Raw genomic sequence first — 15,465 nt, forward strand, 5'->3', positions numbered from 1 at the left:
TTTCATTATCGTACAAGATACTGTAAAGGAGGAAAAAAATGTTGAATATTTCCAAAATTTTACTGCTGTAAGTTGTACCTAACCCTTTAAAGGGAATTGTTTCTGTATTCGTCCATGGTCTGGAAAGAGGTCAAGTTTAGAGTAAAGACCTCTCCTGACGCCACATATTCATACAGTCATCCTATCATAATATCATCTGGGCGGTGTAACTCTGTCTTCCAGGCATCCTAACCTCAGAAGTAGGTTACAAATAAGCCATTTCCAGGAGATCAGAAATGTCGATGACAACCTGGTGGCATTAAAAAAAAAAAGAATTCATTAACACCTCTATTTATAATTTACATGGAACACTAGAATCTGTAAATAGTAACACACCGAGGTCCTGAGTACTGTCAATATCATTTTGACTGGAAAGTCCTTACTGGCCTCCATCATTCTGCACTATATCCGTATATAGTTGCAGTCATTTGTTTTGTGGCACATTTTTTTTTCTTAAAAAAAAAAAAAAGCCACGAAATCATTAAATTATTAGTTCCATTCACATAGCAGGTCTACATGATAAAAACACAGAAAAGAATAAAACAGAGGCATTTCCTGTCTTTTTCATAGTTCAATTCGAAACTCAAAACAGTCTAGATTCCTATAGTAAGGGCAGAAGAAATAGGCGGGTTTTTGGTCTTGTGCAGAAACTACTCACTCCACACTTTCTCTAGCGGTTTATGATCTGAACAAAGAGACCTTCCTGTCGCTGCATTCGAATGCTGGTTGTTGACAAGTGCTCGTCTGTGGTACCATTATGTTATAGCTTGTTGGCATATATATATGTAATAATAATCAGTACCTTTAAATACTAATCACTTATAATAACCAGTATTTTAAAATACTAATTATCCAAATAATAGCTATCATGTCTCAGTTCAGCCCCGATATCAGAATTCATACTAAAGGCGTTATTTATCAAGTTTCTTGTTTCCTAAAAGAACTTAAAGTTTGTGACGACATTAAAAGTGTCCTATCATCAACGCAGACAGCCACTACCAAGACGTGTAGTGTTTCTCTACGATCAGTTAAGAGAACCTGTGCAGAACGAGTTTTTTAGTCATACTTATTGCGTCATTTGTTTTGTTAAGCTAAGCCATTCTTAAATGTGCTTTTAATACATAAGTATTTTTTATTACGAAACTAGTTCATGTTAAAATAACGTGTACATTTTCTACACACAGTAAAAATATATTAATTTTTGCACTTTAAGTTTTAATTTCCTATTGATTCACAAAGTTGGTAACTGTATAAACATTATTTAGTAGTGTTTACTATTTCAATACAATATCCTGAAAACACACAAAAACAAAATACTAATTGTGTGTAATGCTAAATATTTGATTTCTCGTATTAGAGTTATAGTACATGATAATAATTATTACATTTGTGAAATGGCTAACTTGCGAAATATTATAAATGATAATATTATCTAAAGTTTGATTAGTGTAATATGTTACTATTCAGCGATGTAGGTCTATGCAATGGAGGGGAAAAGAGAACTGTTCACCATAACCCATTACCTCTCGGTTTAGTTACCTCATTATTGATGCCTTATTTTTGTCACTTATGAGTTTCAGACCTGTGTTCGGACAGTTGACTAATCAAAACAACAATATTCAGTAAGTCAGGTATTTGTAAGTATAGGAATTACGTTATTATTTTATTTGTTCTTATAAGTTTTCCTATAGTGCAAAATGTGTGAATGGAGGAGTAAGTTATTTAGGACAGGACCATACGCCAGCAGGTTATGAGGGGTATAGGAGTCGGGGTAGTGAATGAGGGGTTCGCCATACCCATCTATTTCTTATGTCCCTAGTATAACAGTGTCCTGGCTATTACTATGACATGTGGAGAGATTATGGTTGGCTAGCAACCAGAGATTGATACTACGTCCATCTCACAGGAGGGGAAGAATATTTCTCTTGCTAAACTTGAGGACTTCAAGAGCTGTAATGTACCACTTCTTTAAGGACGAGAGTGAGTGCTACGAGTTAGATTTTCAGCTTTTAAGTATTATTTTGCAACATTTTTATCCCAGAGTGTGTTCATTACTAAAACAGTCATAAAAGAAACAGAAACAATTATATTTTCTCTCTCTCTCCTAAAAAAAACATAAAAAAGCATTAGGTTGTGTTCGAATGCACAACCTTACAAACACTTGCCCGCAACGCTACCATTACACTACGCAAAAACTTTTATTCTGACTGTAGATATCAGGCCACGTGGTCCAACAACATGTAACATCACCTGTCTCCGAATTGTAGCAGAGATACCCGAAGGGAACTTTGTGTCTAGAGAGCGGCCGCTTTTTCTTTTGACAACTGTACATTTTATCCTTTTTAGTTGGGGAACCTGAGGCTCTCAGGTACCTCTTCAGCTTCGTCACTGCCATTAATGATATTTTTGTTCATTTGTTTCTAATTGTTTGTTTCACAATTATTTTATGAATTTCTTAAATTCAAATATATTTCAATCATTAACCAATGTTATGTAGGGAAAGTTACTCATTATATTTAAAATAAAGAAACAATACTAGTCCATAGTATCTGAATAATTTCTCTGATGATATGAACCTGAGGCTCTCAGGTACCTCTTCAGCTTCGTCACTGCCATTAATGATATTTTTGTTCATTTGTTTCTAATTGTTTGTTTCACAATTATTTTATGAATTTCTTAAATTCAAATATATTTCAATCATTAACCAATGTTATGTAGGGAAAGTTACTCATTATATTTAAAATAAAGAAACAATACTAGTCCATAGTATCTGAATAATTTCTCTGATGATATACTTTGTATATTGTAGTTAAATTGTTTTCTTTTTTTTTTAATTTGTGCATAGCTCTTTGTTTTTTAATAATTAAGGCTTGTCACTTTTAATTGGCAGAACTTTCTCCAACCATTCCTGACTTCAGAGCTGTACTTCAAATATCTGTCGGAATTAATAAACACGATTCAATCAAGTCCTGCCTTAATTTCAAGAAACAGGAAATCAGGTACAGTCCAATTAATTTTATTATTTATGTTACACTTACATTTGTGTATGTTATAACTAGCTATTATAACTAATGTGAACATTTTGAGTTCAACTGCAGACCAAGAGAGTTGTGCAGACTGTCTTTTTATACATAGAGCCTACGTTTTGACTCTGCAATGGCCTTGATATTGTAAAACAGTGTGCTATTGCCCGAAAATTGCCAACAAATTTTTTATATATGTTTTAAAATATAGCTGTGTGGTTCTGACCATATGTGTTGGACAAAGGATATATCTTCTTCTATACCCATTGACTTACTGTGCAAAAATTGAAAATAGATTTTTAATATTAAACCTATACCAGTAACAATTCAATAATATCGTTGTTAAGTGCAGAATATTGAAAACCACCCACTCAATTTTCTTTTAACTCCCCCCCCCCCCCCCTCACTGTACAAAATATGAAGGGAAAGTATTGTAATGCTTAAAAAATATATTTAGAGATTTTCACGAAAATATTTGTTTGCAGCATCTCTGATACAGAAAAACTTGTCCAGGACCATACCTTTTGTCTATGTACAGCATTTCCTCCTAAACTATTGGTTGTGTTTTATTTATACATGGGTCATTCAATAATTAGTGGCAACAATGTTTGTATGTGGTGCTATCAGCGGTAAATGATGCAAGCTGATAACAATGAGAAAGAAAAGCATCTGATATGTGTTATCTGTGAGTTTGAAGACAATAATCTCATTTATAAGATATTTGTAGTGAGTTTAATTTATCTATAGTGCTCTAAAATGTTTAGTAAATACGAACAAAGATGCTTCAGATTGCAAGAGGCAAGAATGCTCGACAATGCCATACAGCATTATTGGAAGCCTGTGGTAGAAAGACTTCACCACATCATACGGTGGCATTTCGCAATGGGAGAGAAGATGTTTATCAAAAACGTGGAGCTGGCAGACCGCAGTTGGGAAGTGATGATGTGCATGTGAATGCTATAAGAGCACTGCTGGAAAAACACCGCTGTTGGACTTGTATTGAACTAGCAAGGGAAGTTAGAATTGCTCCTGGTACGATTCTTAATATACTCAAGAAAAAGTTCAAGATGAGGAAAATTTGTGCTCGGTGGGTTCCGCACAATCTTAAAGAGGAAAACATGTGGCAGAGAATGGAAACAGTGAGATTGCACTTAGAACGCTGTGGACGTGAAGGCGAGCGTTTTCTTCGACATATAACTTTAGATGAAACCTAGATTCGATGCTACCAACCAAAATTGAAGTGACAATCAAATGAGTGGTGGCACAATGATTCCCCACGGCCAGAAAAGTATCGGCAAGAACAGGATCCACTTAAAATCATGTTCGTTGTTGCTTATGATTTTGACGATGTCCTTGTTACTCATTCAGTTCCTGCAGGAAATCATGTGAATGGTGCATATTACAGTTACTTTCTGGAACACCATTTACGACCAGCTGTGTGTCGTAAACTTCCAGATCTCCTGAATTCTCATCCTATTGTGGTACATGATGGTGCTCGCTCTCACATAGCTGCCCCTGTGGTTAATTTACTTCACAAATGGAACTGGGAAATTCTGGAGCATCCTCCATACACTCTAGATAAGAGCCCATGTGATTTTGACCATTTTCGCGAAAATGGAATTACCATTTAGAGGAGTTCGCTTTAAAACCAGACAGAAATTTTAGCAGCATTAGAGCAGTCTGTTCGAAGATTAGTACAACAAGACGCTGTGGATGGCATCCATTGTCTCCCTGAGGTGTGGAGGTGGGTTCTTCATGTTGGAGGAGATTACTTCTGAGCACTGCAACAATGTGACTATTCCAAAAATGGTTTTTTTTGTTGTTGATTCAAATGTTGCCACTAATTATTGAATGACCCATGTAGTTAGTAGCTACAAGTCATTTTATCTAGGCATGCCTTACATGAAATGTGAGTTTTATTAAAAAATTGATGGTTCTTTATTTAAAATCAACAACATAAAATGGCAATTCACTCACAATCGAAGCTAGTTTCTCCTCCCCCCTCCATAATTTTTGCACGATATAGGATATAAAGACAAATGAAATGGTGTAACTCATATATAAAAAGGAAAAGATTTCTCTCAAATTATGTACAAAATTGTTCTCAGTCTCCTGAATAATTCACAAATAATTTACAAACACGCACTTCAAAAATTGTAACTGTATGAGGCCACAGAGAAATTTATACTATGAGCTGCTTAGTGTAAAACATATTTATAATTTTTTTATTTTTAAAACGAGGATTTACCCTTGAAGAGTAGGTAGCAAGACAAGTCTTTGTAGGTCATAAATATTGTTTGAGAGAGAAGGAAAGTGTGTATATGAGAGTGAGAGATATGAAAGAAGTATTCATTCATTCAGAATTGGCGGATCTCTCAGATGAAGCTAGCTTCAAATGCGACTGCATCCCCACACCCCTCTCAACCTAACAACCCCTTCCACAGTCATCACAATCACACTGTAACTGCCTAGTAACCGAAGCATTAGATAGCCTGCTTCAGCTACACTGTCAAAACATTTTCTCGTATTTCACAACCTCACTCTGCAACAGAAGCATGTTGGTAGGCCGCTTCAGATACCACTACACTGTCAAAACAAATTGCGTATTTATTAATAATGCTTAAATCTAAATGATAAAATTCCTTACTCAGAATTATTCTATAGTATTATTGAGCTTCAGTTGCTTCATACCAAGGAACGCGACTGTCTGTACATAATGCTACAGGTCTTCTTTATGAACCAAGAAAAGCGTCCGTTTTTACATATATAGTCAGAAATGATGTATTGTATTCACGTGAGCAACCGGAATGGCTGTACTTTATTTCCAGATAAACGTAGTAAAATTTAGGTTGTGGCTATTATATGGAATATTAAAAATTAAGATCACTGATCAACCAAACATAAAGTATTACAGTATATAATATTAAATTGTTTTGTTTTTCGTAACGAAAATTATTAATTAAATTACCATACCCAAAATTTAAATATAATTTTTCTAAATATGAAATTAAATTAATGAAAACTAAAATGTAGTACTAAACATACTAACACTCATAGAGAAGATCAGTAGGAAAATATAGCGTACTATTATTATTATTTCATTTAGTGTTCTACCCAAAGCCAGGTCTTTCACTGCAAACCCAGCATTCTCCAATCTTTCTTATTTTCTGCCTTCCTCTTTGTATCCTCATATGATCCATATATCTTAATGTTATCTATCATCTGATATCTTCTTCTGCCTCGAACTCTTCTCTACCATTCACCATTCCTTCCAGTGCATCCTTCAGCAGGCAGTTTCTTCTCAGCCAGTAACCCAACCAATTCTTTTCCTTCTTCACCCACTCTTTCCAACACAGCTTCATTTCTTATTCTGACTGTCCTCTTCACATGTTTCATTCTTCTCCGTATCTACATTTCAAATGCTTCTATTCGCTTCTCTTCACTTCGTCATAATGTCCATGTTTCTGCTCCATATAATGCCACACTCCATATAAAGCACTTCACTAGACTCTTCCTTAGTTATTTTTTCAGACGTCCGCAGAAGATGCTCCTTTTTCTATTAAAAGCATCCTTGGCTATTGCTATCTTCCTTTTGACTTCCTGGCAGGATTATTATTATTATTATTATTATTATTATTATTATTATTATTATTATTATTATTATTATTATTATTATAATTATTATTATTATTATTATTCAATTGTAAATAACGTGTAATTATGTATAATTATGAGTGGTCTTTACACGAATTCTCTTGTTTTCTTCTAAAAAATTAATAAAGTGCATACTTGCAACCATTAAAAAACAAAAATACTGTAATATTATTGGGAAACATTAAACAGTTTTTGAAGCATTATAAAAAATAACTGTAAAATCAAAGTAAAAAATATATCCTTAATTACTCCTCCTTCCCTTGTTTTTAAGAATGTCAACAGATATAGGCTAGTTTAGTTATTGAATGTTCTTAGTGCTTTTGCAATATACAGTATCTGCTTTGAAGCACTTGTGTGGCTTACAATACATTATGTATGTTATACATTTAAATAGATAATACTGGTATTCACTTTAAGTTATTTCTCTCAGTATTATCAGTCACTGGTATTTTAACTCTTATCAGTTGTATAGGTGACCCCTAGCATGGGCAAGTGTCAGTGCTGGACAAATTCAATTAAATGCTTGCATAGTTGTTCATTAGTCCTGTCACATTGAGGTATAGTTTCGGACTACAATATTAATTTGTGACATCTTTTGAAGAAAGTACGTACTGTATTGCAAGAATTAATTTTTGTAGAGCATATCAGTAGTTTGTCTTCGATGGTTTAGTTGGTCCCATTTTATGATATTTAGTGATGAGCGTGATTTTATCAGTAATTTTGTTAATACCCAAAATATCCTTTATTGGAGAATGGTAAATTCATTCGAGATATTCGAAATCCTTCTATACGTTGCAAAAATCAGAATATGTTATGTAATCAGTGTTCATAGTGTTATTGAACTTATATTGTTTGAAGAGAAAAATATTTATGTTACCTTAAAATTGACTCCATTTTTTTACCGAATTGATGGAGGAAAAAGATAATTGTACTAATTTCACCTATTTCATGAATAGCACTGCCACTTCAAACAGCCAACTTTATTTAATGACTGCATTTTGTGAAGTCTTTGGTAATGACATTGTAAGCCTTATTTCATGGCTTCCCAAGCCCTTAGAATTGAATCAGTGTGATTTTTATCTATGGGGGAAACTTGAAAGCAAATTTTATGTGACCAATCCTCATTCTCTAGGAAAGGTTATATAATATATCAGAAAATATCGAGAGGAAAATTCTTGACAATTTATATGAAGAAATTCATGAACTTTTAGAAGCTATTTCAAAATGCAAGGCATTTAATATGAGGTATGTATATTTATTTGCGAAAATGGGTTACAAATTATCAGTTATTATAACAGAAAGCAGCCAATGTGAGAGGCTGCAGTCAGTTGTGATTTCAATGAAAGACATCTATTAGTAAATATGATTTAGAACATTGACACATAAGTGCCCATGAAGAGACAGATATATATAGATTTGTGTGTTGATGAACAGTGGCTTCGGTATAAATTATGAAGATATTGTTTGCATCCTAGAATATCTTATAATTTGTTATTTTTTTTATATTTTTCTTAGGTTCCGAATGCAGTAGTGAATGTAACATCTCCATCCATAACACACTTTTAGCAATGGAGGACACTGCAACTCCACTACGCAAAATTATTCGCAATGTGGATGATCGTGAGATGAGCATAGACTCCAGGCAACTGTATGATCCTGATTCTCTATGGAAAAGGAGACACCAGACGTGAGTATAATATTTCTTTCATGGCCAATTGGCCAATCAGTATAAATGATTGTACATTTCCCTTGTGAAGCAACACAGCTTCCAGGCTCAGTTTTGTTGAGGCTATGGCTAGAAAATGTAAAGGAAGTGAGGATGTATGGGGCAGTATCAACTTCAAGCCAAAACCCTTGAGGATTATGGAGATATTAATACATTAAAGTAATTATTTTTATTTCATTATTTTAGCACCCACTTTCAAAATACCATAATGTGATCGCAGAGTACTACACTAAAAACTATGTTAGTAAAATTTCAAACACGATTTTCTAAAAACTCTGGGTGGTAGATAAAAAATGGATTTCAACATCAGATTCAGCACTACAATCTGCATTAAATTCGCTCAGTTTGGTGCAAAAAAATTGTTCACTGCTATTTAGTGATTATTCTAAATAATGAATGTCCAGTTGTTTCTTTACACAAGCGAAGTCCTGAACTAAAGACCCGCTCCCACTTAGTGGAATCGAATCAAAAGGAAATGTCTGTCACTCTTAACATCTAGTGAAACCGAATCGTGTTGCAGTATAAAATGGATGGCGTAATAACTTATAGCACAGTTATGTGAAGAGGTGGATAAAGAATAAATATCCAAAACAAGTAAAGGAAATACAACATTCATAGTAATTTTAAGTAGAGATAAACATGGAGAATTTTCTACTTTGACTATCTTCTGAGAGATGAAACAAAATTCCGTCCTTTTGCTATCCTTTGGATTTTAATTTTTACTGCTGTTTCAGTTAATTTACGTATTTCACTTCCAGCATTATCACAGGCATTATTACAGTAATATTCTATGCTTTGTCATACAATAGTGGATAATTCTGAACAAGATTTGTTATTTTTTCTTCGTTCTTATTATTAAATTTTATTTTCTGTGTACTTACGTACTATTCCATAACTTTCAATAAACAAACTGTGCTATCAAAAATAGATACTGCTCATTTGTTTTTTCACGAAGGTTTCACGAGAACATAAATCATACCCGAAACAGAAGTTCTGTTCTAGCAGTGGAATAAATATTTTAAATGAAACCTTATTGGTGACGAAACAAGTGTGTAAAAATGACGACATACTGGTAAATATGCCCAGTTTATAATAATAATAATAATAATGATGATGATGATAATAATACATTGATTAATATTAATCAAATGCTTAGAACATCGGATTTTCTCCATTTGTCTTTTAATATGCCAATAAAAGTCTATGTTGTTATTAACACTTTTATCTGAGATGTTGATAGCTGTGCAATTTAGTAAGATCAGATTTATAGACCTAAAGAAGAAGTTTATTTTTGAGCGCACTTTGTATAAAATATTGTCAGTCTTCTCACTCTTTTCAAGCCATGTACAATAATATAGACTATGGTAGTGATACAGTGTATGAAATCTTACTCTTTTTCTTTCATAGGTCTACTCACTGGCTGACATTAATGTTAAACTTTTCTGTGTTGTTTTCCAGAGGACTGAACTTTGGCCGGATAAATGCAATGGGGCGATTTGAAACTGATATTGAGCCAGAACCAGATAGGAAAGAAGGTTTGTTTGCAGTCATGGTAAAATGATTATAATAGACATATACATGTATATATTTTTTTTGACATTCTTTACAAGGAGGTGGGTAGAGGTTGTTTTGGAGAAATTTCATAGTTATGTTCTTTTCTGTAATTGTTTGGCATCCTTTGCAAGCAGGGAGATCCCAGAGAAGTTGAAGGGTAAATAGTTACCTAATTTACTCCAAGCAATAATGCATTATGTATTACATATGGTTTTTTGTGCTTGCACTTCTGGATTTCAGTGATGGTTTGTGGTTTGTGTTTACATTCGTCAATAAAAACATTTGCAGTGTTGGGAAAGTACCATAAACTTCATATAGCTGTGAAATTATTAATACCTTCTGCACTTTGTCATTCATTATACAGCGTGTCCCATAAGAAAAGGTATTCTGGGAGGTCAAAATATCAGTCATTTCGAACAAAGAAGTTCATATGAATATGTAAACTGTACTGAACAATCTTCGATATAGAACTGTTTGAATGTAAAAGTTAAAAAATATCCTTTTTTTTTTTTGTTATTTTTTGTTCAAATGACAAAGATTTTACGTTCTTAAAAGTTCCACCATCTGTCTCAATACATTTTTCAACTCGTGCAAGAAGCTGATGTGTTGCTTGTCAAAGATCATCATGATGTTCCTTAACACTGGCAACAGTATCCATTATGCAAGCAAGCAGTTTTCTCGTGTTTAACTTTCCTTCTATAATCTTTGTCCTCCATAAACAAAAATGTAAGGAGTGAAGTCTGGACATCTTGCTGGCCATGGAATGGCACTGCCACAACCAGTCCATTAATTAGCACATTTGGTACTTAGATGAGCCCTTTAGACTGTGACAATAATGAGAAGGGGCTCCATTGTGTTATTATAACACTTATTTCTTTCAGTATAAATTTTGTTCTAATAAGATGCTAGGATTTTGTCTATTTTGTTAGATTAGCATTATTCAATGGGCACCATGTGGAGCCAATTTTATTCAAACCTTTAAATGTAGTGATGTAATCAAGATATATTTGATGATGTTATAGCAATTAAAACAATTCTTGGTAGTCTAGCACTGTGGTTGGCAGATTGTGCATTTGTGACACTGGAGCAAGGTCAGACTAAAGAGCACCTAAAGAAGAGCACAGCAATCGTGCAGTGGCAAGCAAGTACAGCTGTATAATAGGTAGTTTGGGAGAATCGGTTAATATCTTACAATTCATTTTGATTTTTCAGATAAATCAGTTCAAGATTATAAATTTATTTAAAGTTTCTCAATCATATGATTTATCATTTGTTGCAAAATAATATTTGCTAATACAACTAGTTCGATTAATTAAAATGTGTCTCAGTGAAACATACAGCAGAGTCCGTATAGGTCAGTTTCTATCTGATGCTTTTCCAATTCACTGCGGGCTAAAGCAGGGAGATGCACTATCACCTTTACTTTTTAACTTCGCTCTAGAATATGCCATTAGGAAAGTTCAGGCTAACAGGCAGGGTTTGGAATTGAACGGGTTACATCAGCTTCTTGTCTATGCGGATGACGTGAATATGTTAGGAGAAAATCCACAAACGATTAGGGAAAACACGGAAATTTTACTTGAAGCAAGTAAAGCGATCGGTTTGGAAGTAAATCCCGAAAAGACGAAGTATATGATTATGTCTCGTGACCAGAATATTGTACGAAATGGAAATATAAAAATTGGAGATTTATCCTTCGAAGAGGTGGAAAAATTCAAATATCTTGGAGCAACAGTAACAAATATAAATGACACTCGGGAGGAAATTAAACGCAGAATAAATATGGGAAATGCGTGTTATTATTCGGTTGAGAAGCTCTTATCATCCAGTCTGCTGTCCAAAAATCTGAAAGTTAGAATTTATAAAACAGTTATATTACCGGTTGTTCTGTATGGTTGTGAAACTTGGACTCTCACTCTGAGAGAGGAACATAGGTTAAGGGTGTTTGAGAATAAGGTGCTTAGGAAAATATTTGGGGCTAAGCGGGATGAAGTTACAGGAGAATGGATAAAGTTACACAACACAGAACTGCACGCATTGTATTCTTCACCTGACATAATTAGGAACATTAAATCCAGACGTTTGAGATGGGCAGGGCATGTAGCACATATGGGCGAATCCAGAAATGCATATAGAGTGTTAGTTGGGAGACCGGAGGGAAAAAGACCTTTAGGGAGGCCGAGACGTAGGTGGGAGGATAATATTAAAATGGATTTGAGGGAGGTGGGATATGATGATAGAGAATGGATTAATCTTGCACAGGATAGGGACCGATGGCGAGCTTATGTGAGGGCAGCAATGAACCTTCGGGTTCCTTAAAAGCCATTTGTAAGTTGTAAGTTGTTGTAAACATCTTACTAAAGAAAATATATGAACGTTTTCGCCTATAAGGCATCATCAGATATTCAAATGTTATAAGGGGGTGGATGTTGATGACCTAAAAATCTACTTAAAATGATCATTAAAATGCCCTTAAACTAATGCAAAAATGACATAAAATTAAAAGACAATGACATTTAAATATTATTCACCGTACTCACACCACGACTTCTTAAAAATTAGTCACCTTGTTTCAATGACTGCCCTGCAAATCTTGGAGAGAGGCGGCAACTTCTGAAATTTGACTAAGATAAAGGAAAAGAACATGCAACAAAATGAAGGTTTTAAGGGAAAACTATAGATTTTAATGAGAGTTTACAATGTTTTTCAATCAGGGGGATCCATATCAATGCCTTCATTCTCCGTCTTCTCCTCCTTCCACGCTTCACTTTTGTTACCAAATTTTCCAGATGAGGGAGTGTGAATGACGAAACAAATTGTGGGCGCAGTGTGCAGTCTTGTAATCTTTGTGTTAAAAATACTGTGACTACAGTAAACATTCCTTTCGAACCATGTTGAGGACACAATGTCCTGTCCAGGACATGGTGAAAGTTTCCCCCCTTCCAAACGTAAATTCTAAATAAATTCTAAAGTTTCTCTGTATATTTTATATTTTATGTTACAATCATTAGCAAAATAATAAATAAATAAAGATACCCTCATACCGACAAAAGAACAGTAGTGGTCAAAGTCCTCACTTAAACTAAGTTGCTGTCAAGCATTTTATATTACTTCCGTTGTGTGAAGTGAAGCCTTCAGTGAAATGAGGGATGGATTTTAGAGTCTGTTCCAAACTATAAAACTCAAACTTCACTGTTATTCACTTATTCAGTAGGTAATTACTACTGACCTATTTGGTTAGAAAATGATTTAACAGACCTATTGGTAAAGAAGAAAGTAAAATGCATTCCAAATGATCTAAAAGTTCTTCTAAGTATTAAAAATGACCAAAAACTGCAATATAAGAAATTACTTTTTTATTGATATTAACATAGAAAGGATTTCTGTATTAATAGGCATCATCCTAATGTGAAAAATAAGAAGATGACTTCTCATCAATATCCACCCCTGTCTTATAACAATATCTAAAACGTAAATCCAATATAGTGTTCACTGTGATAAACATAACAATAAATTAAAATAATTAAAATCATGAGTTGTATGTGATAAGAGTCTAATATCGTTGTAAGAAATGTGTTCAATTTGACTGAGTGACTACAGCATTTAGCCCATATGTCATTACAGTATGTGCTGCAGAGGACTATGTACTTGTACTTGATATGCCAGAGAGCTGTGAAGAAGGCTAACCTAAATCCTTATAGGATGACGGTTGTTCATAAGCTGCTGGAGTCAGATAAGGCTAAAAGAATGGAATATTGTCATTGGTTCCAGGCAACCATTGTTGAAAATCCTGACATACTGTCCATTACACGGTTCACAGACGAGACCTGATTTCACTTGTGTAGCTACGGTGATTCACAGAACTCACACATTTGGGCTGCCCAACATCCATATGGCATGCATGAAATGTCTATACACCCATTGAAAGTCGGAGTTTGGTGCGCAATATCAGCTGAGAGAATAGTGGGTCTAAGTTTTTTCGACAAAAATATGAACACCGCATAGTAGCCTACTGATGCAACTGGATAATATTGAGCTGCGTCAAAGGTACTTTCAACAGGACTGTGCCACTTGTCATTTGTCACATGAGTCCATGGTGCTGATCCAAAATTTCTTTGACGACCGCATTCATCTCCAGGAACTTGTGGCAACTGAGATCATTGAATTTGAACTACCAGACCTTTTTCTGTGAGGTGAACTGATAGGAAGAGTGTGCTACATACCCTCGAACTTTGAATGAGTATAAAATTGCTGTTAATATGATTTTGTAAGAGTATTTTTTAAAATCATTATGTAGATATTTATTCATTATTTTACATTTCGCCAGCAAATTATAATGAAAAGTAGGTATCAATGCTCGCATAAGCATTAGAGCTAGGAAAGCAAGCAAGGAAATAGAACATTACATAGGAAGTTAATGATATTTGAAATGCAATGCTCCAGCACATGGCCAGAAACATGGAACGACATTGTCAGCTGTGCCTTGAGGTAGAGGGAAGGCATTTTTTAGCACTTTATATGAAGATAAAGTAATCTCCCAGAGATACTGTACAATACAATGTTACTATACCCTTTTCATGCAACTTAGTTCATGGAGCTTGCTGCCAGAACAACACGCCATTTGCGCTTAAACAGTGTTGCGTAGTTGTAATGTTAAGATTAAATTACTTTTATTTAAGATAAGTTGAATATTACGTATAGCCACAAAGAAGATGAGACATATGAATTAAGTCACACGAAAAGCATTAGAGTACCATTTTTGTTGCAACAAACACACACTGAAAAGTATGAGTTTTATATGAATCACCTTGTAGGTGTCATTTATATCCTAATAGTATTTCACTGTTATTCTGAATTATTTTGAACTGTATGAATAGTAAGGAGAATCAGGTAGAGAATGTGGCTTGTGATCTGGAAAGGAGAAAAAATGTAGAACATTTAGTGTTTACATTGTCACAGTTCACATAAATAGCAGTTATTTTTATTTACTGCATATAATGAGAAATTATTTCCAATGACACTGTTAATTTTTATCTTTTTTTCTTTTCAGAATCTCGCATCACCAAAGTAGTTAAAAAGCTGGTCAACATGGAGGAAGATAAGGTAATCAAATCTATATCATTACAAGATATGGGATATAAATTATTTCGGAATATGTATTATATGATTTTCTCGTGTTAAATTCTGTCGTACCTGGTTTACATGTTTCGACCTGTTATTAGTCTTCTTCAGAACTGGTTGTTGCTGGTCTTGGCGCCTCTTTTTTTTTTGTTTCCTGTGGGGGTGTGTTTGTGTAGTGTAATGTGGAGTCAAAGAGTGTGTGTGTTCTGAAATTGAATTGTGATGAGAATTTCTTTAGGGTGTGTTTTTGTGTGTCTGTATATTTCATATTGTTCTAGTGTGTTTAGTTTCTGGCTTTTTGGTTGGATGTGTAGAATTTCCATGTCTGTGTTGATGTCTCTGTAGATG

The 15,465-nt window shown here is 34.2% G+C and overlaps 1 protein-coding gene across 2 annotated transcripts in view; it reads left to right on the forward strand.

Annotated features, from left to right (window-relative positions):
• pkaap (A-kinase anchoring protein pkaap) overlaps nt 1–15,465 on the forward strand; it is a 77,158-nt gene that overhangs the window by 43,356 nt on the left and 18,337 nt on the right. For both annotated transcript variants that reach the window (XM_069833162.1, XM_069833163.1), the window contains exons 7-10: nt 2,930–3,038; nt 8,232–8,403; nt 9,901–9,977; nt 15,047–15,099. In XM_069833162.1, the coding sequence (XP_069689263.1) occupies nt 2,930–3,038; nt 8,232–8,403; nt 9,901–9,977; nt 15,047–15,099 (411 nt within the window). The remainder of the gene's footprint in view (nt 1–2,929; nt 3,039–8,231; nt 8,404–9,900; nt 9,978–15,046; nt 15,100–15,465) is intronic.

Source organism: Periplaneta americana, chromosome 8 (genome assembly GCF_040183065.1).
Source record: "Periplaneta americana isolate PAMFEO1 chromosome 8, P.americana_PAMFEO1_priV1, whole genome shotgun sequence".
NCBI lineage: Eukaryota > Metazoa > Arthropoda > Insecta > Blattodea > Blattidae > Periplaneta > Periplaneta americana.